At 42.7% G+C, this 27,966-nt stretch overlaps 2 protein-coding genes across 9 annotated transcripts in view; one reads left to right on the forward strand and one right to left on the reverse strand.

Moving 5' to 3' along the window:
- CYFIP1 (cytoplasmic FMR1 interacting protein 1) overlaps nucleotides 1–12,605 on the forward strand; it is an 81,368-nt gene extending 68,763 nt beyond the window's left edge. For all 5 annotated transcript variants that reach the window (XM_054841812.1, XM_054841788.1, XM_054841805.1 and 2 more), the window contains 6 exons: nucleotides 4,754–4,884; nucleotides 7,160–7,232; nucleotides 8,490–8,584; nucleotides 9,767–10,005; nucleotides 10,942–11,089; nucleotides 11,546–12,605. In XM_054841812.1, the coding sequence (XP_054697787.1) occupies nucleotides 4,754–4,884; nucleotides 7,160–7,232; nucleotides 8,490–8,584; nucleotides 9,767–10,005; nucleotides 10,942–11,089; nucleotides 11,546–11,710 (851 nt within the window). In that variant the 3' untranslated portion in view covers nucleotides 11,711–12,605. The remainder of the gene's footprint in view (nucleotides 1–4,753; nucleotides 4,885–7,159; nucleotides 7,233–8,489; nucleotides 8,585–9,766; nucleotides 10,006–10,941; nucleotides 11,090–11,545) is intronic.
- Nucleotides 12,606–14,837: 2,232 nt separating this feature from the next.
- NIPA2 (NIPA magnesium transporter 2) lies at nucleotides 14,838–27,957 on the reverse strand. Of its 4 annotated transcripts, none has more exons than XM_054841887.1 (8): nucleotides 27,690–27,957; nucleotides 25,288–25,344; nucleotides 20,405–20,465; nucleotides 19,830–20,052; nucleotides 18,140–18,196; nucleotides 17,290–17,380; nucleotides 16,566–16,726; nucleotides 14,838–15,821 (listed from the first exon to the last, which is right to left on the reverse strand). In XM_054841887.1, the coding sequence occupies exons 4-8, from the start codon at nucleotides 19,966–19,968 to the stop codon at nucleotides 15,184–15,186; spliced, it is 1,086 nt and encodes a 361-aa protein (XP_054697862.1). In that variant the 5' UTR covers nucleotides 19,969–20,052; nucleotides 20,405–20,465; nucleotides 25,288–25,344; nucleotides 27,690–27,957; the 3' UTR covers nucleotides 14,838–15,183. The 4 variants fall into 4 exon arrangements, with proteins under 4 accessions (XP_054697862.1, XP_054697871.1, XP_054697853.1 ...); XM_054841896.1 differs by lacking the exon at nucleotides 27,690–27,957 and adding an exon at nucleotides 27,310–27,449; XM_054841878.1 differs by lacking the exon at nucleotides 20,405–20,465.
- Nucleotides 27,958–27,966: the final 9 nt, after the last annotated feature.

A 27,966-nucleotide genomic window follows, 5' to 3' on the forward strand; every position in this document is an offset into this window, starting at 1 on the left:
GTCAGCAATTCAGTTCTAGAATTGATAGCCAATTTTCATCCTAATCTTTTAGGTGCCAGAATTATTACAAGCTCTAGAACGTGTTTGATTTGAGTCTGTAGGTGTGAATTGAGATCGTTTTATAGAAAACGAAAGGTGACTGAAGGGAAAAAATCCAACCAGCTTTACGTTGCATGTGTTGACTTGGTCTGACTTCCTAAATTAATTAGTGTACAGACTGCACAGCTAAAACTTGGCATCTGCTGTTTGAGTGCTGTTAGGATTTTGGAAGCAGAGATGGAACCTAATCCTTTACTAATCTTCTATACTTTACTAGATCTATTTTATATCAACAGCCTTTGCTTCTGTTGAGATCCGTGTAAATCAGAAACTGGGATTATAAAATCGATTATTATGACACCTAACGTCATCCCATCTCCAGGAATAGAGGGGTTTAATTAAAATTGCTTTCTTGGAGAGAAGGAGCAAAAAGCCTCAGTTCGTTTGCCTTGCAGAATGCTGCGTGTACATAACTAATTCAGTAACGTAGGGATTGCACCACAAATAAAATTAGGGGAAGGAGGAAAGTTGCATGCACTTAAGTGAAATTAACTTTCCTAAGATACTTTTTCTTTTTGCAGGGTTTTAGTATGCGTGCATAGTTTTTCCACAAAAATACCGTTCTGTGTGCCGTGTAGTACAAGGAGGTGTAATTGGGAATGCCCTTGCTCAAACCTTAATGAAGACGTGGTGAAGTATTTCTGCCACAGGACTCCATTAGGGAGCAGATCGTGCTTTCAGCGTCATTTCTGTTCCATCAAAAATGGTCTATGTAGCTCTGTAAACTTTCACCTGTTTTGCCAGTAAGTCAAGCCTTTCATCTAAGGGGAAGCAGTGCGCTGTTGATAGTGGCACTTGCAACAACTGCATGCTAAATACTGGGTGTCAGATTTTCAAAATGACGGACACAATTTGTTCATGAACGCATGTGTGTGAGTGTCTGTGTTTACACGTCTGTATATGGAGACTGGGACTTTGGGTGAAGAAATAGGGATCTTTGTTAAGGACTTGGAGAGGAACTCTGTCACCTGGAGTGACTGTAAAAGACAATATGTAATTTTTCTGGTATGAACCTCAAGCCTCTGACTTCTGCTATCCTGCTGCCTTTGGGTGGACTTACTGTCCTGCTTTGGTTTCAGTCGCGCCGTCAGTATGGGTTTAGGTAACAGCATTCCTTGTTGCTGATCGCAGTCCTCTGTGCTGCTCCTGGTTTCTCTCTGTGCCACCCTGCTCTTTTATATTTGCTGTATGGGTTATTCTCAGGATTTCACTTCAGAGCTGCCCATATAACATAGTTAATATTTTCTCAACATCATTCCAGGCATCAATCTCTCTTCTGAAACTCCCCACAAAATCCATAGGCTGGCCAGGAGATAAGGGGAGTCTGAACCCCCTCTCCTTTCCAACCCCTTACTGACTGACCGATGGTCATTTCCCTGTTGCAGTAGCAGAATCGTCCTTGCTGCTCTGCTCAGCTTCTATTTCTCACCAAATTGCTCCCCGCTCGCCACACAAGGTAAAGGGAAAAACGTCCCCATGCCTGTCCTTGCAGCCAATATCCTGCTTGCTCGGGTAGTGCTTTCTCACCATGGTAACTATGTGAAGTCTACAGTTACTCACTGTGTTTTGGGGAGTCTACCAGCCCTTCTGGCAGTTCACTCTGTGTGTACGTGCCATGGATACTAAGGCCAGAGGCGTTGGTAGATTTTCTAGTTCGATTTCCTCTATGGCAGAGACCCAAGTTCAGGATGACACAATGGGCTTTTCCTTCCAGAAAGGCATCCAGTCTTGGTGTGAGAAGTATTTGACTTGCCTTCTAGCAGTTGATCCTTAGAAGACCTTTCTTGCTAGGTGTGGAAGCCCTTTCATTGACAGAGAAAAACACAAAGGAAATACTAGGGCATGTAACTAAAACACACTGTGGGTTTGTGGTAAAGCTTGCTTCGATTCCCTCACTCTACATTTTTTTCCTAGCATTAAAAAATTTTTGTGAAAAATTTTCTGCCGTATCAGTCTGCCTTTTCAACCTCATCTTTAAAATAGGAATCCCAGTATTCAGCACTGCAGCATCTCATTGCCGTGGTGGGCAGGTGTGTTTAAGCCGCAAATGTAAGTGCTTACTGCTGCTCAAGCACCTGGGAACTGCGATTGGCCTTTATACCACAGCGTTGAATGGACACCGACAGTCTTTTACGGAGCTTTTTGTATTGGCTCTGGCTGCGATGGAGTTAATTCTCCCCACAGCAGCCTTCATAGTGCTGTGTTGGTAGCTAGCAAGGTGTTGGTAACACACCGGTGTTTCGGCTACTGCTGAGCGGCGCTGGCACAGCACCAAGGCTGTCTCTCTCCAACATCCCCCTCACCAGTAGGCTGGGGGTGGGCAAGACCTTGGGAGGGAACACAGCCAGGGCAGCTGACCCAAACTGACCAAAGGGATGTTCCATACCATATGGCGTCTGCTCAGCAATAAAAGCTGAGAGATAGAGGGAGGAACTGGGGGCATTTGTTATTTACAACGTCTGTCTTCTGGAGTAACTGCTACGGGTACTGAAGCCCTGCTTCCTGGGAAGTGGTCGGACATCGCCTGCTGATGGGGAGTAGAGAATAATCTTTTGGTTTTCCTTTGCTTCCATGTGCAACCTCTGCTTTTGCTTTATTAAACTGCCTTTATCTTGACCCACAAGGTTTTTTCCATCTTAATTTCTTCCCCCCTCTGTCCTTCTGAGGAGGAGAGTGATAGAGCAGCTTGGTGGGCGCCTGGTCTCCAGCCACGGTCAACCCACCACACTTTTTCATTACATGGCCCCAATGTTATGGGAAGGGGGGGAGTTGGTGATGAGCTGGTGTGACTTCTTTGCTTTTTAGCTAGATTTAAATGTGTTTTCCTTTTGAATAAATCAAGGTCAGCAAGCACTCGTTACATCTGACCTATGTCCATTAGTTTTTCAGTTCTGCTTTTCCATTGAGTCACTAAACTGCTCAAGTTAGGTCTGAAATTTATCTCCACTGAATGGGTGTGGGACCACTCCTTTACTGCAAATTTTCTATTGACAAACAGTTCTGTGAGATGTTAACAGAGCCAGCCCTGTGTCCCCTCCCCGTGCACTTTATTGATGTTTCATGTTACTAATTTTAATGACGTGAGGCTTTCTGTAGAAGTGCATGCGTTAGCCGTACAGTCCTTCCTTTGCTGTACGTTTTCAAGTTCCTCTACTGAATTTGAGGGATTTCCTTGGCATAGATACACTCCAGGCTGTGTCTCATGTTTGCGAGCTCCCCTTTCAGCCATTGCCTTGCTGGGTAAATACCGAAATCTAATCTCCTGCATGGCAAGTGCTCGTCAGCTGTGCCCAAGGAGCACATGGGAGGGTGTGTTGGGAGGGCATCTATGCTCTCTTTCCTTGTCTCCTCTCAATTGCATTAGATGTGATTGGGTGGAGATTTAACTGTCTGACTTCATTCAGTGTAATGGCATTGAACTGCTGTATGTAGCATGCAAATTGGAGGCTTTGCACAATGTATTTTCTTCTGTCAAAAGTCGAGGGTTTGGGGGGCTTTTTAAAAGGGCCAGGCTTGTGCAGATGGATGGGAAAGTGCTGATAAAAATTAGTTTGTAAAAAGCCAGAGAGCTGACTGACCTACTGTAGTTCTCTGCTCTTCCTTGCCCATCCTGCACGTCACTTTAACCTCTGCGGTGCTGACCAGATTGGGTCTCTGCAAAAGCTGCTGAGCCCAGGGTCTCCTGGGCTTGTCTGTAACGAAGGGACTGCACAATCTCTCTGGGGCGGGGGAGAAGGACCTGGAAATCCACCAGCGCGTTAAGCGTCACCGTCGTTTGGGAGAGGTTGGCGGAAAAGACGTGTGTTTATCTAAATTACGTTTTGAAAATCATAATTTTAGCTGTTTTTTAACAGCTTTTGGCAAAACTTTGACAGAAACAGTGTTCTGCCTGTGCTTGTCAGGAGGATCTGCTGTACCCTTGCCAGCAGAGCTTGACTTGTGATTTTTGTATTTAATTGTTTGGGGATGTTGCAGTTTCCCCCTGGCTGGCTGTGGCACTCAGAGTCGTAGCCTGACACCACCCCTGTTCCCTGTATCCTTGGTGCTCTGCTCCTCGCTGGCCCTGCCAGCCCTGAAAAGAAGAGCTGTGAATTGAACGTATCGGGTGGTGCGGCGGGTTGGGGAACAGAGGCTGGCACAGGACTAATAGCAGACGAGAGCCCCAGTCTCTCTTCCTGCTCCTGGAAGTTATTTTCTTACCCTTTTCCAGGAGTGAGAAGCTAGGCATGCCATTTTGCATGATTTGTCCAGTTAAAAAGGTCAGCACACCACTAGCTTAACACTTCATAACTCTGATTTTTAATGTATTTAAATACTGCTCCTTTCAGTTCCCTCTAGGCTGCACATCTGGGGATAAAAAAATCTCATGTGCTGATACATGGAGAGAGAACTCTAAATCCGCAGCCTTGGTTAGTCGTGCTCTGACGCAGGGTATTTGGGCACATTCAGTGTAACCTTTGCATAGGCAAATTGGTTAGAGAGTTGGTGTGCTTTTCAGGCAAAACAAAAATGAGTCCTGATCCTTATGACTCTTATTCACATGACCTGAATCTTTTGTCTGCTTTCCCAAGGTGACAGGTGTGCCTGTGTGATCATCACTAGATTTCATTCTGGCTCCTGAGATTTAATTTTTTTGTTTCTCTTTTGATTTCAGGTATATTGGAGTTTTTTCACCATCAGTTGAAGGACATAGTTGAATATGCAGAACTGAAGACTGTCTGCTTCCAGAATTTGAGGGAAGTGGGAAATGCTGTCCTGTTTTGCCTCCTCATTGAACAGAGCCTGGTAGGTGCCTGCTGTGCTAGTTGAAAACCCATCTGCCTCTCAAAATGTACTCTCAAATTTTGTTCCTAACGTCATAAATAACAAGGTTGAAATCTGCAAGTTTGCTATTGCTGATGGGCAGATGGGTGGAAACAGTTCCCTGCTCTGATCTCTTACAGTCTTGCAGGGGCTTTCATGTCTGCGAGATAGCAGGACTTTGATGGATGAGAGACGTTGCCTTGTGTGCGGTACCTGAGGATCAAATATTATGACCTTCATCGTAAATTACTATCAAATATAGTATTCCTGCAGTCAGTCACAGGGTGGCTCTCTTTATGTCAATGAGTTGTGCGTCCAATACTGTTATTTTCCTTCCCTGCTTGTCATTCCTGTTGTCATCGGAAACATTGCAAAGTTAACATGGACTTCTTGGACATCCTTCTTGCTGCTTGGATGGCTGGCAGTGGCGCCAGCTCTGCCAGACGTTTATCTGTCCTAGTTTGAATGAAGCTGTGAAACATGTCCAGTCTTTTCAGCTGCTTCCTGTATGCCTAACCTCTGCTGTGGCATGTGAAGCTGCTCGCTGCTGAGGGCATGATGCTACAATTGCTCTTTATCCCTACCTCTCGTTTTCTTTTCTCTCTCTTCTTCCATGTTATTACTATCTGCTGTTCAGACAAAACAGCCAGATGTGCAATTTCTCAGTCTTCATGCTTTTGAGTGCCTACAGAGGGAATTGCTTATGGGCCAGAAAAGCATCAACTGAGCTGTCTTCCCCTTCTTTACCTGCATTGTGAGACTTGGGTGAGGAGTCTCTCCCCTGCCCGCACGTACAGGAGGCTCTGCCCAGGCTGTACAAGGCTGTACAAGCTGCCGCTGAGGTTGGGCTGCCCATCACCGCTTTGCTGCCTGCAAACCAGCTACGTCGTTTCCTCAGCAAGCTGGCTGGGGGCCTGCTGTTGCACAAAGATAAATGCTCGCGTAAGACTCCTTCTCTGGGGTGTATTAAAGCTGCTGGTGTTCGGTAAGGTAACGAAGACGTGCTGTTCCTCAGACTCCTGGTCGAGGTGTTAGAGGCTCCCTCCCTCGTGGTGGAGAATAATTGGAGGGACAGTCACAAGCAGCGATCCCGTATTCAGTAATGGGATAGCTGAAACAAAATGAGAAACTGGATTACTTTGGGTTCAGGCTACTAGGGTACATGATGAAAGGCCAGGCAGGTGAGGGCCCTCACTGCTTGAGGGTGTACCAAAGACACCAGCGCTGGAGGTACCTGCTTTGGGACGCCACCTTGGTGACACTTTCTAGTAATACACCCCTGCTCGCTGCCCCTCCTCTTGTTTTTGCCCTCGGTGGTGGCCCGATGTCCCTCCCAAATTTCAGTATTTTTCCACTGCAGTCATCTATCATAACTAGACTTCACCCCAGTGCAAAATGTAGGTCTGTAGTGCATTTCTGCTGGCGGGTTGGTCTTGTTACTCTTGATTGCCTAGCACATGCATTTTCATGGTGTTGACATAGAATTATAGAATCATTTAGGTTGGAAAAGACCCTAAAGAGCATCAGGTCCGACCATAAGGAACTAGATGTGGGAAAGGCATGTGAACTTGGGTATCCTGGCCTTGCCGAGGGTATGACTGATGAACATCACTTCTAATACTAGTGCTGAGGGATCACAAATGAGCAGACCCTCTGCTCCAAAAATGAGGAGAGGGGCATAGCTAAGTCATGCATCTGCTTCTGGTCATCTCTGCATTTTCTCTGCATGTACGGCAGCCAAGAACCAGAAGACAGCTGTTGTCCTTCTCCCCATCCCTAAAGGTGTAAAATACTTCCCGAGAGATGGGTCACCACTGCTGTCCTGTGCCTCAGCCTGCCTGGCAGGGACATGTGCCCGCCACGATAGATAACGGGTTGTGGGAACTGCGCTGGTAAAAATAACCCAGCAGTGCGTCACCTTCCTCACCGCTCTGTCTGTCTGCGCAGGAGCCGTCTGCTGCTTTCACACCGAAATTACTCATTCTGCATTAGCCTTTTTAATAAATACCCTGTCCTTTACAAACTGCTGGCTGAGGGTGGGAGGAGAGCTGCTGGAGTTTATTTGGGAATCCAAGGTAACCTGGTGAAATCAAATCGTCTTTGGGAGCGAGAGAGTGAGGGCTCGGAGCGGCAGAGGCTGGCTGCCCTCTGGTGTTCCTGCACAGCGTTGGCGTGCTTTTGGAAGCCTGTTTTGGGGATCTCCCGTGGTTTGGGGATTCTTCCGTCCTAAATATCTTCCGTTTCCTTTTTGTTCCAGTCCCTAGAGGAGGTGTGTGACCTGTTGCATGCAGCACCGTTCCAAAATATCCTGCCCAGAGTTCACGTCAAAGGTATCGGCTAAGTGAAAACACCTTCCTCGGGTAACGCTTTCCACTTGTCTTGCCTGCTGCTGCAGTTTCGGTGACTGTCCCCATCCATCCTTTACATCACCCCTGGTAATTACGGGACAGAGGTAACAGATTCAGGCTCGTTGGCCTGCCTGAAAAATACATCATCCTTAGCGAGGCTCAGTGCACATTACAGGAGGAAGAGGAGGAATGCCGTGACAGGGAAAAGTGGGATGGATACCCAGGGCAGTATTACCCCTCTGCGTGGATGTGGTTGGCGAGAGGCTTTTCTGAAGGTGCTGCGTAGCTTCTAGGGCTGCCAGTTAAATGGGGTGGGCTCGGTCATACAGGGTATGGGAAGTCCGTCAGCAGAGTAAGTAAGTACAGATTCACAGATTGGTGGGGGTTGGAAGGGACCTCTAGAGATCATCAAGTGGTCCCTGGGCCCAGTAGACTTTTCACGTGGCTTTTTACTGAACTGGGCAGGCAGTGGTGAATGTTTGCAGGATGGCTTCCTCTGGTATCTGCTTTCCTCATCCTCCTTCATCAGAAAGTGAGCTTTTTATTCCCCTCACACTTTGCTTCTTTCTGCGTTGCTCCTCTATCTCCTTTTTTTTCTGTTTCTCACTGCCAGAGCAGCTGATTTGTTCTGCTCGGAGAAATCCCATCAGCTAAAAATCTTGGAGAATATTTCCAGACTCACCGTAGCTACTTGCATCTCTGCATAAAACTAACCAGACCATTGTAAACAGTATTTTCCCATTTGCCGGAGAACATTTCCTACTCGCCAGTGATGAGGGGGTGCCAACTGCTTTTTTAAGCCTTGTTATACACAGAAATTCCACCCTCATTATACTCAACCTTCTAGAATGAAGCTTTTTATGTATGGTAAGGACAATTTAGTTGGCTTAGTACAAGTGGGAGTCGAATATGTTAGCAGCAGCATAATAGAGCCTTATATTCAGTCTTCAATTTAGTTAATTAAATGTATTCTACTAGAAAGCCATGGCTTCTTTTTGTTTGCACATACAATGCAACATTTTAAAATATAAATATATATTTTTCTAAAAGCACATCAAAGATTAACCAACTATTTAGACCTATAAAAATAACTTACCCAGTTTTCTACCTCACTGAATAAAGGTTGTGTAAAAATAAGAATTTTCTTGCTTAATTTCAATTTATAAAATTAAGTTGGCTACCAATTAAATGAATCAGTGCTCTCTTTTTTTTTTTTTTTTTTCCCCTTTTCTCTTTCAGAGGGTGAAAGACTCGATGCTAAAATGAAGAGACTAGAATCAAAATATGCTCCACTACACTTGGTTCCTCTTATTGAAAGACTAGGCACACCCCAGGTAATCTCTCTCGTTTGTGTCAGAGGCAATTAAAGAAATTTCTGAGCACTAGAAAGCCTGGTCTCTCATGTATGTTGATAGCTGTGTCAGAACTCCAACCTGCACATCCAGCTTTTTCGCATAACAGAATTTTTTTTCTTTTTTAAGATCCATGGATTTGATAAAGGTGTTAGAGCTCAGAAGTTTAAAATATTTGATGCTGGGGCAGGGGTGACATGTTTGGAGGAAAATGCTGATGGTTATGTATGTTGCTATGTGATACCCTCTCGGTATAAGGGCCAGCCTGGAGGCTCCTAGTGCAAATTCCACCAAAAGCAATCAGTTTTCTTGTGCACATACACACATATAATTTACACCAATTTATTCCTCTTTCAGCCAGATGATTAGAAACTCTTGGAAAATAAGCAGTCATTTGAGTTGACCTCTCCTGGAACCAGAGTGACCAAAGAGAACATTCTTGAATGCTAAATAGCTGCAGCAGTATTTTCTCTCAGCGTGAGGGGTACATTAATTCCCTGCCAACCGTAGCAGTTCAGGAGCAATTGAGGTGCGAATAGTAGGAACTAAGAGCCGAGCGCTCTGAAGCAGACTTCAGACTGCTTTTATCTTCATATGTGCTGCAGCTGGGTAGGTGCTGCTGCGCTCTAGAAGAGACCTCTCGATGTGATGGCATGAGCCCTAACCACCGTTGCCACCTACGGTTTTGTCTGAGCCTGTTAGTGCTGCCTCTGGAGCTTTCCTGTCTCTAACAGCAGCGGGTGAGGGAGACAGGCAGGCGGGCGCAGGCAGGAGCTGCTGTCCGTACTAGCAGCAGAGCGCTGGACTCCTTGGTTTTGCTTTCTGTACCTCCATTCAGGCAAAGAATTTTTGTAAACTTGCCCAGGGCTAGTCCAGGATTAGCATTACCGCAATTAGTGTTACTGACTACAGCAGCGGCCTCTCTGCTTGAAAAGGCTTTAACGATTTTCTCTGAATGTTTTTTCTACTGAACTGAGCCCCAGGTCAGTGGCCTCTGACCTCACTTAAAGTCAGGAGAAATTGCTCCTAGAATAAATGAAGTGGCACTGAAAAATGTGGTGGTGGTTTTGTGTGGTCTTTTTTTTTTTTTTTTTTTTTTAAAATAGCATCTTGTAGTTAAGGGGCTTATACCAGGATTTTGCATTTTCTTTCTCTCCGCCTTAGCAAATAGCAATCGCAAGGGAAGGGGACTTGCTGACCAAAGAACGCCTCTGCTGCGGCCTGTCCATGTTTGAGGTTATCCTGACGAGGATTCGCTCCTTCCTGGACGATCCCATCTGGCGCGGGCCCCTGCCCAGCAACGGGGTGATGCACGTGGACGAGTGCGTGGAATTCCATCGCCTCTGGAGCGCCATGCAGTTCGTCTACTGCATCCCCGTGGGAACGCACGAGTTCACGGTGGAGTACGTACCGCCAGCTGCCAGCAGTCCACCTGCCGGCAACAGTACTTGGCTTGTCCTCCCTGGGACTGCCGGGGGGCCTAGAATGGAGGCGTTTGTTTGCCTGTCTGCAAGAGCTGAGTGCAGAAACAAGGGAAAGTGCTGCGGTCACCGGGAGGGGCTCATAATCCACACACACAGATATTATTGTATCTTTAACAAAAATAACCCTCTATTTTGAATATTGCCACTGTATAATGAATGATCCCATGACAAACAGGCCCTACCACACATCTTTCAGTAGCAGTCAGACCCCTATGGACGCTGAACTTAAATAGCTGAATGTTTGTGTATATATTTCTAACAAGTATTTTCTTCTCTGAATTATAAGCAAGAACAAGCACTTGGAGGTTAACGTGATTAACATGACTTAACCAGGAACTGTAGTTCTAGGGTTTGTTAATTTTGAGAATATTCTTCTTTTGAAAAACTCAACAGTTTCTCAACTCTGATTACTGAGCTGTAACGTGCTTTTCACTGAGCAGTTACGGAGGCAACAGCATGGGACATTTGCTTCCTTTCATGCCTGCAGCCCAAAGGAGCATCGTGCTGTTGAATTCCCCATTTGTGCTCTTTGAAAGTGTTGTTTCCTTCGAAAAGGAAATGTAATGCTACTGGAGTCTCATGGGGTGTAAATTTTCTGGAGTAATTATGTTGTGTAAAACTGGGGGGAGGGGCTTCTGGTTTTTTGTTAAGCATCCATTTGCATTGCTTGTGGTATCTGGAAAGAGAACTTAATTTACTAGAGATTTAGCAGTATTTTCTAGATTAACATCTAACATATTCTAGACTGATATATATGTAGTTTAGTATAATGGCCGATTACTGAGCATTTATTGTGGCTGTGCTTCTGAAAATTTAGGTGAAACATGTTTTATGTGGTGTTGTTCCCTGTTTCAGGCAGTGCTTTGGGGATGGCTTGCACTGGGCTGGCTGTATGATCATCGTACTTTTGGGACAGCAGCGTCGCTTCGATGTGTTGGATTTCTGCTACCACCTGTTGAAAGTCCAAAAGCATGATGGCAAAGACGAGGTTATAAAGAACGTGGTGAGTTGGAAGCACCTGTTCTGTACCTGCTGTAGTAATAATAAATCAGAGCTGTTTGTACACTGAAGCGGTGTAGATGTAACGATTGCTTTCTAGAATGAAACGTCAGAAACGAGAGCACCAGGGATTGTAGGAACAAAAAACCCCAAGGCCTTAGTACTGGAGTTGGAAGACTCCTCAGTGTGAATTCTTATTTCCTGGCTATATGGGATTTTCGTAACGCTTCTCATCTCACGCACGTGCGTTCAGACTATGACAAGGCTGCTGTAAATTGCCCTTTTTTGTACAAAAAGCAGCACTGTCAAAACCCAAAATGTGTCCTGGATTTTCACTGGGTTAGCAGTGGAAGGGAAACATTCCTAACATTCCTGGGAGAGGCGAGGTGACGGCATTTGCGTCTGAGGCTTTTTATCTCCAAAGCTGATTCCTGTGTGTCTGGTATTTGGATGTTTGCAGCCTTTGAAGAAAATGGTCGAGAGAATTCGCAAGTTCCAGATTCTGAATGACGAAATAATTGCTATTTTGGACAAGTATCTGAAGTCCGGCGATGGAGAGAGCACACCCGTGGAACACGTGCGCTGCTTCCAGCCACCTATCCATCAGTCCCTTGCCAGCAACTAGACTTCCCACCTTAACGATAAAAGCGTGAGAAAGGAAGAAAACCCCAACCCACAAAACACACCCAGCAGTTTTAAGGCATCCTGTCACCTGCATTTTTCAGTGTGCCTGTGCCATGTGAGTGGTGCACTGTCCTCTTCAGTCTCCAAGCACAGTAACTGTATACAATCGATACTTATTTTTCTAGACTAAAATTTTATACACTTTGATTAAAAACCTGTGACTGTAAAAGATTTTCAAAATCTCTTTGCATTCCTGTAACGAGGTGGCCATTTTAGACTGGACTGGCATAATTTCCCCCCCGAAGCTATCAAAATAATAGCTGTGGAGGCTCAGAAATTGGGTTCTGTAGAAAAAAAAAAAAATTAGAAATCAATTCTTGTTTGTATTAGAACATTAATTGCTTAATTAGCCTTTATTAAAAAAAAACAAACAACAAACTCTGCTGGTGCTTTGTGAATAATTTTTCTAGTCAGTTGATTATTTTTTCCTCTTTGAGAAACTATTCTCTGAGATCAGTAATTATGGAAATGAAGGCTAATTAAGGTGATTGTTTCAAAGTTATTTAACATGGAAGTGACTGATAGTATTCTGATCTTCTAAAAAGCAGTAGTTTGATTGATTAGAATGGGAACTGTTTACTTTTTGCTAATGAGAGCTTCTAATTCAGTTTCTTTTTTGGTGGGTGACAGAGACCTGTGTACCAAAATACTTGTTTACCGGCGATAAGGAATTCTTGTTTACAAGAGTCCTGAATACAGCAATCAGGTGTAATCTATCCCAGTACATAAGCTCTAATGATGTTAGTCATGATTTACTTATGGAAAATATTTGTTTAATTCCACTAACTGTATTATTATGCAAACACCGCATCAGTAAAATTGTTTGTAAAACTTTGCAACTGTAAAACTTGAATTTTAAAGCAACCTGCTCAGGCAGAAGTAACTCCTGCTGCTTACTGCAGGATCCTCACAGAGCTTTTCGGTTGCCTGTTAGGATCAAGCCAAAACAAACGCGAGTTAAGCTGGCTGGGACACACATAATGGACTATGACACGTTTTACCCAGGACACGGATTTCTGGAAATGTTACTCAGTTAATGTTTCTAACCTGTAGTGTGAAACGCGTGCCTTTGCGAACCCGTTTTTCTCCCCTCCCTTTTGCTAGCTGAAGCAGAGGTTACAGCACAGCTTTTCTCCTGCTCAGTTCTTTTCAGATGTTTCACAGCGACAGAATTGTGCCCAGTAATGGGTAGAAACAAGTGTTTGACAGAGGAGGCACACAGGAGATGAGGAATGTAGAGAGGACAGAGATTTGCCAGGCAATCTATAAGCAAATTTCCACCACCCCAGGCTGTCCCAGGATGCCTGTGCTTGAGAGCTGCCATTCTGGAGTGGTCTCTGTGTGGTGAGAGCACACAGGAGGCTGGCCTGGGGGGTGGAAGACTAAAAAGTAGGAAACACTTGGGCTTTGTTACACCAGCTCCTTGCAGGATTTCTTTTACAAGATGCTTTTCTTTAAGAAACATTTCTTGTTTTGTCCTTCACAGCACTGTGCAAAGATGACTTCTAATCAGCCAGTTGTTTCTCTGTGCTTCAGGCTTCAATTAAGGAAACTAAAAACTTTCTTAATTTTGCTGTGATAATCATTGGTTTAGGGGTAAGTCTCACACACCTGACACTTTGACTCAGCACCGTGGTACAGAAATGGTTGCTTAGTAAAGCCTGATTATTTTTTTAAGAACTATTTAAAAGTAACTAATCATGGTGTGAGTAAAGCAAGATCCAAGTCTTACCAGTTCACTGGTAGCAGCAAGCAACTTGGTCTCCCATTAATACACATTTTACGATCACATTTTTTTCCCTTGTATGAGTTTCAGAGAATTCAGACATTAGTCCTATGTTTCATGTTTTTCCAAGGTACGTTACTTTTATTTTTTCTCAACAGGACTATTAGACTCAATGGGAGCTAAAACATCTTCACATGGTATTAACTGCTTCTCCTACCTAAAAGGAAAAATGCAGCAAGGTGCACAAAGGCATAACTTTTTCATTTTTAATTATCTGGCAGCCACAACATAAAATAACAGACTCTACTATAGGAAGTTGTCACCTGCTCTGGGGTTAGGCTGGTGCTTCGGTACTAGAAGTGGCAACCTGGAGTTCAGTGACTCTGGGGCAGTTTGACTTCTTCCCTACCACTCCCCATTACTGTGCTCTTTGTTGCACAAGCATAAGAGGGATGTTTTCATGACTTAGCACTACTGACATCATGGCCCTTACAATTAAGTAGAAGTTCAAATCCCATTCTTCAACCAGAATTTAAAGAACCTTTTTCTTGCTTGATACTTTGGCCTCTCCTGCACTTATGACATCTACCAAAGGAAGGCAGCAGAGTTAAGTTTCCCACACAGGAACTGGGTTTTTTTTGTCCCAGTAATAATCTTCAATTTACTCAAACAGTAAGCACCAAAACTGACAACCTACACCAGTAACTAACCGGCTGGCTGTCCCAAATAAATAATTTCTAACCTTCACATCTATAGTAGAAATGTTCTTATAAAAAAAAAAAAAATCACTAATTTTTATTTTCTGCCTTTGAGAACATAAATTGCCACCTCCCTCCCTCACCCCTTTTTTAAGCAACATGTAAGTTTGTAAGAGGGCCAAAAAATTGGTACATAATGGCATAGCTTGTAACTGTGTTACTGCAAACAGAACCACCACGCTGCAAGTCCAAGCTGTAACGTCTAACACACAGAGCAGCTCTACAGAGCCAGGGCAGCATGGTCCAGCAACAGCAGAACCGGACCCATTTTACAGAGGGAGCAGCTTTTTTGGCTACTGTTAACAACTCAACTCCTTCCTCCTGCATAAGCAAGCATGGGAGGGGCAGAGCAGAAGCTCCCTGCCTTGTTCTTGTTGCCAGCCAGTTACTTTTTTAATGCAACTCCTACAAGTTTAGCATACAGCTTTAGTTAAGCAGTATTTTCGAAGGATTAGGCTCGTTCAGTTGTAGCTTTCTCTTTCCTCTCTTGCAAACTGGGACAAGCGTACTCATTGCAGCTCCTGGTTCAGCATGTTTACGTTCAGCCAGGGCACAAGTACAAAGGATCCGGCTCCACTGCAATCTTTTTACCACCAATGCAGAAATAAAGCGATTTATTTTTTTGATAAAATTGTCATTAGTGCAATACATCTTAAAACCGAAGAATGAAATGAAAGTATTTACGCATAACTTAAGCAACAAGAACCAACTGTGGTCTGAGGTCATTTTAGTATTTTTTGTAAAAGTAAAAATAAGGCAAATAAAAACCCCTTCAGTGTTCTTTATCCAGACTAATCAAACTTAAAAATTAATGATTGTCTACACATACTGTTCAAAAGTACATGATTTTCCAGACAAGCTCAGACATTTCACAGCAGAAAAAAATATTCCAGAGTTACAGAATTGTTCTTAAGTAACATGTAGATATTTTCAGAAGGCTGACAGGCTTCCGTTTCTCCTGGCTGAGAGGCTCTCGGTGGATTGTATGTCACCTACGCAGGTAGAACTTTCTTCATCATGATTAAAGCAGTCGTACGTGCTCAGCAAAGTACCATTTGCTGCTCTGTCATCTTTCCGCAAAGAGACGGGCAGATTTGCTAGGGTGAAGTTAACATCTTTGAAGGCATGCAATAAAAAGATCCCCACAATAATAGTCAGGAAGCCACTGAAGGTGCCAATAATGTCATCAGCCGCCATGTGTTGCCATTCCTTAAAAAGGATGGCAGAACAAGTTAAAACAGATGTTGTAAAGATTACGTAATATATTGGAGTCACTATCGAAGTGTTGAATATATCCAGAGCCCTGTTCAAATAGTTGATCTGTGTGCTCACACAGACAATAAGGCTTAGCAGCAGAATCCAAGACAAGGGATGTTTCAGCACTGGTTTTCCTGCAAAAAGTTCCTTTATAGCGATGCCCAGACCTTTTACACAGGAGACCGATAATGCTCCAATTACAGAGCAAATTGTTATGTACACAAGAATGTTGGTCTGTCCGTGGCGAGGTCCCACCACGCATATTAGAATTAAAGACACAATAACAACAAGAGTTGCGAAGACCACAAAACCTGTGGTTAGGGGAAAGAAAAAAATAAAATCTTGTTATTTATGGACACTAAAAAGCACCTTAGATGCACTGAGAAAACATACATTAACAATGCTCGGCTTAAACAGAAGCATTCAGGATATTTCTCATTACTCCTCCAACAAAGTTAAAATGACTTTAGCATGAGCTAGCTAAAACAAAGAATGAAGCTCAGGCACATTGTATTACCTTTACCAGAACTTCAGCCAGGTGACTACAGGATTAGATTGCTCTATTGCCTCATGCACAGACTCACTGAGGTGTAGATGCCACTGGGTACAGGCTTGTGTCTGAAGGCTTTTTAGGGAGGTACATTTTGGCAGGCTGCTACATTCATCAGCAGATTTCCACTAATCGGGTCATTCCTTAAGATTGGCTTTTTAATCTCTGCGCTGCCTAGTTTGTGTTTAAAGTGGGAATTGTCTTTGCATTTATATAACATTTTGCAGATGTGTATAGATGTTGTGCTTATCAAACTGTGCTGCTGCATTTGTTTAAACTGTCATCTCAGTGGTTCACATCAAGACACCTTGTTCAAGGTGTGACAAGTTCACTGGCATCGTAACTCTGTAAGGGAGCTTTGCATGTCACGGAATTCAAATCTCCACTTCATTGGGACAACACAAAGCAGACAAGGGCTGTCTTCCTGGAACTTGAAAGCAGCAGTAATGAAACTATAGTAAAGAAGTGGTGGGCTGCTTACATATCAAGTTATCATTTTTCTTACCTGGATCACCTAGTTTGTGGGACATTTCATCCAAAGTTTCTACCTCCTCCTCTTGTGGAGCGTGAATTACCATCACAGTTGATCCCAGTATACTTAGCAAACACCCTATTTTTCCATGTAGATTAAGTTTTTCATTTAAAAAGAAGGATGACAGAATGGCACTAAGAAGGAGAAGAAAAAAAAAAAAAAAGCACCAGCAAACATGGAATTAGAAATAACTCATTCAGGTTGCTTTGACTGTACAGGTCACTTGCATACACCATGTGGAGCTTAAAAATAGCTACATAGTTCATTTTTTTATCTCAAGATACTTATATGGACAAAACTACCTGTTCATGTTTGGCACCTTTCCTCAGAACCCTTTTTTTATGCTGCCTCTCCAAACCCTCTGTATCTAAGTACATGTAAAAATTATTTTTAAAAGACAAAAATCTTTAATAAGGAATTAAAATACTACTCTGCTGTATACAACATGGTTTTGAAATGCAGAAGATGATAGCTTTTGACAGATCAAGGTGTAGATGCATTGCTACAACACTTTTAAAGCCTAGTCGCTTCACATTTGGAGAAACTTAAAGTTACTCCTGATGTTTATAAGTACACTTTATGTGTAGTTATGAACAAGCCACACTTATTACAGCATAATTCAGTGACACATTTCTAAGTAAGTATTTTACTTCTCTCTCTCTCCAAAGTCACGCTGCTTTCTGTTAGTGTTTCTTACCTTACAAGAACACTGAGAGCTCCTAAGGGAGTCACTAACGTAGCTGGTGCAAAAGCATAGGCAGCAAAGTTAGCTACTTCGCCAGCTCCCACTGCAGAGTAACAATAGTAATAAAAAAAAAAAAAGGAGTTAGGCTGTCTTACGCAACCTGTGAATCAGTGTGAGTGTTCCTGTAGACACAATCATGCAGTAAGGAAACAATGGCAAATTCTAATTACAGCATTCAACGAACAGTACCAGCAGAACACAACATCCCCCATTACTGTATCTTAAAAACAGACTGGAGGACTACAACAGGTATTAAAATTAATTCAGCCAAATTAGAAGGTGTTTTATTTTAGTGTCTGTGTGGTAGCTTCCCAGCCTGCCAGCTCAAGTCATCAACTACTTCTGCATGGAGAAATCTGCAACAGCAGGATACAGGGCAATGCATACGTTAAGCCATAGGTACCTGAACACAGCCAGTAAGTCCAGAGTTTAAGCAATGAAAAAAACCCACGTTCAGAACACAGACATCATCCCAAAATATGCTTCCTTCTAAAGAATCTTGTATATCTGAGCACCCCTCTGCTAAGACACAAACCAGAATGCATACGCTAGCAAAGAGATACAGGAAGTCCAAAGCCTGCCTAGTTCCACTGCCCAAAGAGAGCAGTTAAATTAATGAAACTACTTCTGGTGTGAGAGAACTTGTATTAAAATCATTAGAACTGCACCCATCAAATCACCACCTAGCATTATCATACATTGTACAATCCCCACCTTGCTCCTTTTTTGTAACCATTGCTGCCATCTGTGGTGCAGTTATTTACTTAAATGATATAATGGAGATTATATTTTTAATACTTACTTGAAAGAAGTCCAGCCCACCACAGCCACTCCTTAAGGTATGCATGACCACCTTGACCTAAAATTGAAAGAATGTTTGCTACTCCATTACAACATTGACAAACAGTAAGCCCCATCACTAATAACATCACCAAAATAATTTTTGCAGCCCATGCCCTTAAAAACATGGGCAACTTTTTGATACTTGGGCTTTTGTTAGAGGGGCTGAAATAAAATCTTCAAATTTCTGATGTGCGTATGCCTCCTATAGCCTACTTTGAAAACTAGTTACTTTACTTCTTTCGCATTAGAAATCGCACTGATGACCGTATCTGCATTATCCTGAAAAATAGTTCTTTCAACTCATTGTCATGACATGAAAAAACAAGTTATGCTTCTCTTATGGGAGCGCTACTTTGTGGAAATTGTGCATGACTATGTGGTTGATTACATAAACAAACATGTGAAATGTAGTCACACTTTCCCATTCTAAACCAGGGAGCATGAATTATGTATCTCAAACATGTTTTAGAGGCAGAGATGACAGACACTGAATTAAAAATATTCAGATTCAACCATCTGAATCATCCAAGGATGCTGCAACTATCCTATCTATCCTCTTTCAGTTTAAAACCATTGTTCCTTGTCCAGTCACTACAGGCCCTGGTAAAAAGTCTCTGTCCACCTTTCTTTTATGTCCCCTTTAAGGTCTCCTCAAAGCCTTCTCTTCTCCAGGCTGAACAACCCCAACTCTCTCAGCCTGTCCTCATAGGAGAGGTGCTCCAGCCCTCTGATCATCTTCATGGCCCTCCTCTGGACTCGCTCCAACAGGTCCATGTCCTTCTTATGTTGGGGGCCCCAGAGCTCGACGCAGTACTGCAGGGGGGGTCTCAGGAGACCAGACTAGAGAGGGAGGATCACCTCCCTTGACCTACTGGTTACGCTACTTTTGATGCAGCTCAGGATGCAGTTGGCTTTCTGGGCTGCAAGCACACAGTGCCAGCTCACGTCTAGCTTTTCATTCACAAGTAGACCCAAGTCATCCTCCTCAGGGCTGCTCCCAGCCCGTATCGATACCAGAGGTTGCCCTGACCCACATGCAGGACCTTGTGCTTGGCCTTGTTGAACTTCTTGAGTTTTGCACACGCCCACTCCTCAAGCCTGTCGAGGTCCCTCTGGATGGCATCCCTTCTCTCTAGTGCATCAACTGTACCAACTGTTGTCAGCAACCTTGCTGAGGTTGCACTCAATCCCACTGTCCATGTCATTCGTGAAGATATTAAACAGTACTGGTTCCAGTATGAACCCTTGAGGGACACTACTCACTACATGTGATCACTGCATGTGATTTTTAGTTCTCTAAAACAACCTCCCAACACAGTTAATGTTATCCTAAATTAGGATATCCTAAATATCCTAAACGTAGTTAAGTACTGGTTCCAAGATCAATTTGCAAGTACAATTCAGATTTAACTGACATGCGAAGGAATTGTTCAACAAGTGTCCCCAGAGGGCATTACACGCAAATTAAATAGTGTGTATCACATGCAGAGTTAGGTGTATCTGAGAAAAAAAGAAAGACATCAGCTACACGTTTTAAGTTTCATATACCTGTAACAAACAAAAAAAGTCAAAACAAGATCATAAGTTTAGCAATCTTCTGTTAAACAGCAAAACTTAAATGTTAGCAAGTTTCTTAAACGTGTATTTACCTGCTCTCATGGAGCCTTTCCTAGCTAACCGGAGAAGGCCTTTCTTTTTCAGGATGAAACTTCCTCCAATGAAAATGCTGGAACTCATAGCCAACACCAGACCAATGCAGAAGTCATATCTCCCACGAGTTTGGCTCATCTCGTAAACTACTAAAGACTGTCACATTGATCAATGAACAGCAGAACTTCTGTTACTCAATACAAGACGATGCAACACCGAAACCTGAGCAAAATAAATACATCAGAATTAAACTGGTAGAAATACATGCTGCATAGGAAAATTCTCAACAGTTCATGTGACTGGTTCTCTGCTATGAGTGTTTAAAAAAAGAAAAAAAAAAGAAGAAAAGAAAAGGCAATCTTTGAAACATGTATAAGCAACTAACAAGTCTGAACACACAGAAGGAAGGGCTTCTGACCTGGCATATAAAAACTGAAACCCGAACAAATAAAAGTTCTTTGAGAAACGTTAAAGAAAACTTAAAGATGTATGATTCATTTTTCTTGTCATTAAGTACACAGGTCTATGTCCAGCACACCATGTAACTGACAATACTGATCAAACAATTACTTACATTGAAATCAATTTGTAAGAGAGTTTGAGAACAACCACAACATTTCTTCCATATAAACTCACTAGAAAAATGAAAGAGGAGATCAGAATGGGTGTTTAATCATATAGTGATTTCCCTAACAGAAACAAGCTTGAGATGTATGCACATGCACTCATTCTCTAACAAACAGGGAAATCTGGAAAAGAAATAAGGCATCTGTTTGTTGATTTATTTTACAAAGAATTCCCCATACCTGTATGAAGCATCTTTTCAGCTTAGCTACAGTAACAATTAGGAGTTTACAGTTGAAAGGCTTTCACCTATCCTGCTAAGACTCCAAATTTAGCTAGGCAAGACATTCAACTACAGCTTTGTAGAAGATACTAATTTTCAGACTAGAAATCAAGATTTTACATGCTCAACCTCTAGCTTACGAGAAGATTTATTTCAGTACATCTCTTCTCCTGTTACATGCTGCAATGACGATATCCTAGATTCCATCTAACACACAAGGTTTTGAATTTAAGATACCTCTATAAGTAATTTTTAAACCAGAAAAAAAAGCTCAAAGTATATTCAAGGTGATTAACCTCTCTATACCATGAAGGAAAATTAAAACTGTTTTCAGGCTTTGACTTCAAGACAAGTGATAAGTATGACAGTATAGAGAACTCTCTTGAAGGAAGAAAACACAATTTTTTAAAAAATCTATATATTTCCTGGGAACACCAATCACAGATGTGCCAAGACTAGCATTTGGTTCCCTAAGCAATTATTTTCCAGATATTCAGAAGCATGGCGTGTGATCTAAGTTGCATTAATAAGTTTTTGATTTAAAAGGAAAAGGGAGCAAAGAAAAGAAGAGACTAAAATATTTCTACTTCAGTGCTTATTAGAATCTGAATTCCACAGCCTTAACGTTGAGATACAGCAGCAGCTTCCCCAAGTGGGAGTACAAAGCTGGTGTCGAGACACTGCAATATTAAGCAGCCTCTTGCATGCCCAGGCTCCGGCAGAGACAGACGCACCCACTGGGAGCCCAGGACTAGATAAAATCATATTCTGGTCTGCCAAGCCACTTCACAGTTCCGATTCCTGCACCTGTTCCTTCAAAATCTGTTTTCTTCCAATACTACCTTTCGCTGTATGTTCTTGCTTCCCACTTTGATTAATTTGCTACACTCCTAGGAAAACCTGGCAGAGAACTACAGGTGGGTTAACGTTAAAACTGAACACAGATCCTCTTATTTGCATCCAGTTAGGCTGTGAAAAAGTATAGGAAAACAGTCCCATTTAATAAACACTCAACATGGTGTTACTCAAAATGCTGCAAGATCCACAGTTCAAAATTCTCAAATCCTCTTCCCTTAATCCTTGCATAGTAATTTCTAATTACTTCGTAATTATTATTTTGTAGGGAAAAATAAGTACATGAACTGCAAGGGTCAGCTTTAATTTTCTAGCAACTTTTAAAAGTAAACTTAAGTACATTCTGGCGTGATACAAAATCATCTATCAAACAAAACCAAAAAAGACAAATCATTAGTGCGGGAGATGGACCAGAACAAGCCACCTCACTAACTGCATCAAATACTTCCCTGGTTTTGAATTCAGAGCAAGACTTTCAGTCCCCTGAAGAATAAAGGCATTTTTTAATGCAAGGAAAAGACATCAAGGCACTTTTGCAGCTGTCTTCTCTACTATCTTTTCTAGCAGTTGCAAGTCACACTGTTCAGGTAATCAAGCTAGGAGTGTTCTAGCTCCAGCTGGTGTAAAATGTGATACTGGTATAGCATCACCTGGGGGAGGGGGCTTCTTTTGCTGAGCTTTTCTATTCTACCAGTGTTTTCAACAGTTGCTACTGTAGTTATATTACTAATGGGAGTATTTTTACTAACGTAGCTTTTGACTAAAACAGAACTCACCATACTGGCAAAAACACTTTCCCCCCCCCCTCCCTGCTGCATAGCTTCAGCTATATGAAAACATTTCTGACAGAGGTAAAGAGCATCAGTTAGTCCCATCCTGACATCTTCTGCCCACTGCCTTTCAGAGACAAGGAAGAAGCACAGGCTGCTTTTATTTTGAATACAGGAAGAATCTGATTGCCAAAGAATGAGGAAAACTTGCAAGCGAACAGGTAATTTTCTGAATTTAGACTTACAAGCACCCTAAGGATGGTACACTTCAAAACTAGTAGTTCTACTCTCCCTCAACTCCCAAACACGTTAAAGAGTTTTTGATTCCCTGTCAACCACTTTGCTAAGTTTGTAAACAACTCAAATCTCAACCACTTCTTCACATAAATTACTGCTAGCTCTTCTTTCTAAGTTTATTTGTCCTCATAGACATGGCCAGTCCAATTTCTGATTGGGGTGGACTGTCATACTTCCATCTAAGGTTTATACAGATGTCTACATTTGCTGACCATTTCTGCCACACATTCATGGTGAACCCAGCTTCTTTCTGAAGAGATGTGGTTCACTTTGCATACAGCGCAGATGTAATTTGCGTGCGTAGAACTGACACGTATAGCTGCAAAGTCAAAGCGATAGCAGGCACAGGAAATTTTACACTTCAGGAAATCAGTGGTTTAATTCTAACCCTAAGACTCAGTAAAGGAAGGGGAACTAACGCGTCCTTGTAAATATCATCAAGAAAAATTATTTTTGGAAATAAGAAAAGAAAATGCCATGAAATGAGCAGTTTCTGGAATAAATACTCCTCTCACGTTTCAGCTTTGACATGTGCCAAAGCTGTCTTGTTCCAGCAGCCAGGGCCACTACTAAGTTACAAGCAGGAGAGAAGCCAGAAAATGTAGGAGTTAACAAAGCTGGCAGTTGTTTTACTTGTATTTGGTGTAGTTCTGCAAAGGTTCTTTAATCAAGTTCACAGCTGATTTTAACACAGAAAATATTTCATCCATCCCAGACTAGCAGTTTCATGGAGGAATACTAATTTGCCACTCTGATTGCAGAGATGTAACGAGTGGATGAGACTTTCCTACCCACAGAAGCTAAAACATTTACAATGCCTCAAAGAACCACCCATTTATGAACTGCCTGTGGATCATCTAGTATCATGAGTCCTCTCAGTGCGCAACAGTACAATGACAGACAACAGGGAACATATACTGAGTTTGAAGGTTATCAGACAGGGAGAGATGGAGAAAAAGCTTTCTGGAAAACAAAACAAAACAAAACCAAACATCTGCGGGACATAAGAAAGTCCAGATTAGCTACAAAGTTTGTTTGCTTATTTTTAAGATGTAACTGAGAAATATCACAAATGCTGACAAGATACAGACTCTCTGGTCTAAACCACAAGGAAACACTTGTCTCTTTGCTCAAAAGTCCTTTTCTCCCAAAAGCAGCACGCACACCGTTCAAAAGATGTGATAGAATTATTTTAACAAATGGGCTCTCTAAATATTCAGAAACACTACAAGTGATGTCATGAGATAAGAAGATATTTTACATTTCAAAGCAGGTAAGCATAAGGGCGCTAGCAAAGAAAGTTAGTATCGCTTCCACAAGTTGTACATTGAATGGAAGCAATAATTACAGTCAGAAAAGTAAGCACGGTGGATTGTTCCAACTTCGCCTACTTGGCCACCAGCCTTCTAGGGATAAGTAGACCTTTTTTTCTCCTAGAAGTAATCTAAATGTACGTAAAATAATTAAATGCTCGACTTCACAATTCTCTTGTCTAAAAACTGACCTTCTTAACTGTGAACGGGATGATGTCAGTAAGCTAAAAAGCACCTTAACAGGCCATTTACTTCTCCCCTTTGTCAGGTACAGCATCATTCACTGTTGCTCCTCATTACAGATAATTCAGCCAAGCTTGTCCCAGGAAATACTTACAAAGGAAACTTCACAAACACTGCAGCCATGCTTTGATGCCATTAGGAACTCTCATTATCTAATGACCTTCATCTAGATCTTCACTTTGATTATGAAAGCCTGTTACATTTGTCCACTCTGGACTTGGAAAAGATCTAACTCCCTTTATCTTTGCACCCACATCTTAATATCACTCTGCAAGTTAGGTGCTTGGTGCTTCCTGCTGTGCCACCCTCCGAGTCCTTTCCCAATAGCCCACATGTTTTTTTTTTTTATGAAGCGCAACTCCCAAAGCCACATGCAGTATTTTAGCTGAGTTGTTATTATTACTTCCGCAATACAGCAGAAGACTATACTTCCTTCCATACAATCCAAAATGGGTGGTTTTCTTAGCCCTTCCTGAGCAGTTATCTACTGTTGACTCTTCAACTTCTCTATTAATATAACCTCTAAATTCTTTTCTACAGAACTACTCTAAAGTGTATTTTGATAGTAAATTGTTCCTGCCTGGGTGTAATAACTTTCATTTATGCCTACAAAAAGCATCTCTTTTTTTCAGAAACGTTTCCTCAACACATTCATCTGAGTTTACAAACTGGCAACCCTTCCCTGCTCAATGCCATTATTTCTTTGTCCTTTCAGACAGATCACCAATACTAAACAGCACAAGAATCAGACATGACTCACAGGGAAGGATTTTTAAACAAAGGTCTGTTTGACAAGACATTAGTAATAGTTACTCCAGGTACAGCCGTTCGGCATCTTTTGAACTGTTCTGTGGTATTTTATTTTCAATTCTGCTTATTTACAAGAACTTCATGAGAAGTTTTGTTTCTAACACTGAAAGAGAGCACCTATTTAATGCCCTCCTAGCCATAAAGTTCTTCATAGAAGAAAAATGGGTTGAATCAACAAGTTGCTTTTAACGAATACACATTGACCATTATGTGTTCCCTTCCCCCTTTCCACAGGCATAGAACCACAGGAAACAGAAACACTCCCTAACAACAAAAATGCAAATGTTCAGTGACAAGCCTTTCGAAGGCTCATTATACATACCAACTCTGTTCCAAAATCCAGAGGCATTCACTTCTTAAATATGTCAGTGTTAGGTTTCTAAAAGAATTTAAAAATAATATTAATTAGCATTTTAAGAATTCAGCTAAAAAGTTACATCCATCACTTCAAGTTTATCTCATTTTCAAGCAAGACACACAAGATTGTACATTGTCTCATCTGTGCTTTAAAAAGGAAGAGGATTTTTCTTTTAAAAACACCTGAATAACAAAGGAGGTATGTCTCACCTGAAGTATTAATTATTTCATCCCTTTGCCTTTCACTTCACTTATCAAAGAAATTAACTGGATATCTAAGGTATTCTTTACAATAAGAAAAGGCAGAGATGCACACATACAGTACCCAAAGGTTCTGTATACATTAATTAGGGAAGAGTACCTCCAATTTTGCACTGTAAGTCTGCCCCAATACAGATATAGTTTTCCAGCTTTGTCAAAATTAAACGAGTGTGCACACTTATACATGTAATTATTTACATATTACGTAGGCAAGGTAAAAAAATATTTGTTTATAAAGGCATCATATATATAGTATAACATTAGAGGCGCGTACTCAGAAAACGAAACGTACGTTAACAGTTCTAAAGTTGCCTATTTTAAAAATTTTAGTTAAACTGTGGGGAAATTTATCCTTTATAGCAGATTTCTATTAATAAAGCAAAAGCAACAAACATTCCATTTTAAGAAACTGGGAGAAAACATGAAAAAATGCCACAGTAAAAATTTTTGTACATCTTATTCTTTGTATTTGCTATTTGTAGTTATTCTCTTCTACAGAGGAATGACCTTAAAGTAAAACATTTCCACATAAAACTAAAAAGTATCTTCACTAAAACACAGCGCTATTCATTAATTAAATGCAAACTACAGATGGTGCTTTATAGCTGATACTGTATTGACTGTATTTCCTAGAAGTTTATCAAAATAGACTGAAGAGTAGAAGACATGACTTGCTTCATCTTTGCTGTACCTAGTACACTAGCTCCACTCCCAGTAGGATGAGTCACCAGCACAGGTTCACTTAATTACCTTTAGTATTTAAGATGGGCAGTTTCAAATTTAAGCTAACCTAATTAAGTTAAAGTCAAATCTAGACATTAACCACTGTTCTTCTTTTGACATGACTGATAATCTGTTATAACCTGCTTTCTATTTGCTGGGATTTTATCCTGAAAATTAGTAACTTTAACGAAAGCAGAACTGGGGTGGTGCTGAATTCTAAACACAATACCAATAAAAACTTACGCAATCAGTTCCTACCAATGAACTTGTTACCTTTCAGACGAAAAAAATCTTAACTATACAATGAGGCACATCAAAAGCAGTCAGAAAGGCATGGTGACTTCCATTTATTATGTAACAATTAAAAGAAAAGTTAAAGATATTGCCAGAAAATGGAGAAAGTTGACTGGTAGAAAAAGAAAAAAGATCAGAAAAAGAAGTCAGGGACTAAAGAGTCAGACCCAGCCTATATATATATCTTCACAGTATAAGAATGAACACAAATCATTGCTTTGAACTACAATGCAAAGCTACAATTGTTTCTTTTCACCCCAAACTAAAGCACTGACAGGGCTCTGAAGTTCTGTTGAAGTTGATCTGGATCCAAAGTGCACAACTCTCAACCTCAGCTAAACTCACTCCTGAACCAAACGGAAGACAAACTGGTTTAGCTCCCTGATTAACAGCACGCACACTCCATTAGAAGTACAACAGCTCTGGAGCTCTAGCAAAACTACAACACTGTAACTTGCCAATTCTGTCCAGTTAAGAGAACCTAAAAAAAAAAAAAATCTGGACGTTCGTGAATCTTGGCCTTCTGAGCCCAAGCCACAGAAAGTTTCCCGCTACGGAGAAACCAACACGGTGAAGGTCTCCTTGGGCTTCAGTAGCCAGGTTCAACGCCCGCTGCCCCGACAGCCACGCAACCACCGCCCCCGCCCGGAGGGAGCACGCTTCGCCCCGGCCTGCTCCGTCCTCACGCGCAGCGCCGAACGCCGAGGACCTTGCGCGGCTCACGGCGGAGAGCCGAGGCGGGCAGGAAAGCACGCCGGCACCGCTGCTCCCGAGGCGGCATCAGGAAGGCAAGCAACAGCCGGAACAGCAGAGGCCCTGGGCGGCGGGGCGGGGCCTACGCGGAGCCCGGAGGTGCTGTCAAGGCCCCGCCGCCGGGAGGGCCGAGGCCGCAGGCGGGGGCGGGGACGCGCCTCGTGCCCGCAGGCACCGCCCGCCCCGAGCGCCCCCAACCACCGCCTCCCCTCCTCACTCACCCCGCCCTCAGAGGGGCCGGCCGGGCCCGCCACCGCCCCCACCTCTCAGCCAGCCCACGATCAGCCAGGCCCCCGTACCCCCGGCGGGCCGGCCCGCCCGCCTCTTCCCGCTTACCTGCGGTCACCGCCCCTCACATCCCCGCCGGGAAAAGCCCCGCGGCCGCCACCGCCGCCGCGCAAGAACAAAGAGGAGGAGACTGGGGAGGGGGAGGCCGGAGCGGGCGGTGGGAGGGGCCGGTGCCCGCGCGCTCCACCGCCATGAGGGGAGGGGGGGGGACCGGCAGCGGTGCGCGGCGGACAACGACGGCGGGAGGCGAGGGCAGGCGGCGTCAGGGCCCGGCCGCCCCCTCCGCGCTGATTCCGGCGGCGCCCGCCGGAAGGGGCGCGGCCCG

The sequence above is a fragment of the Grus americana genome, chromosome 1 (assembly GCF_028858705.1).
Source record: "Grus americana isolate bGruAme1 chromosome 1, bGruAme1.mat, whole genome shotgun sequence".
Classification (NCBI taxonomy): Eukaryota; Metazoa; Chordata; class Aves; order Gruiformes; family Gruidae; genus Grus; species Grus americana.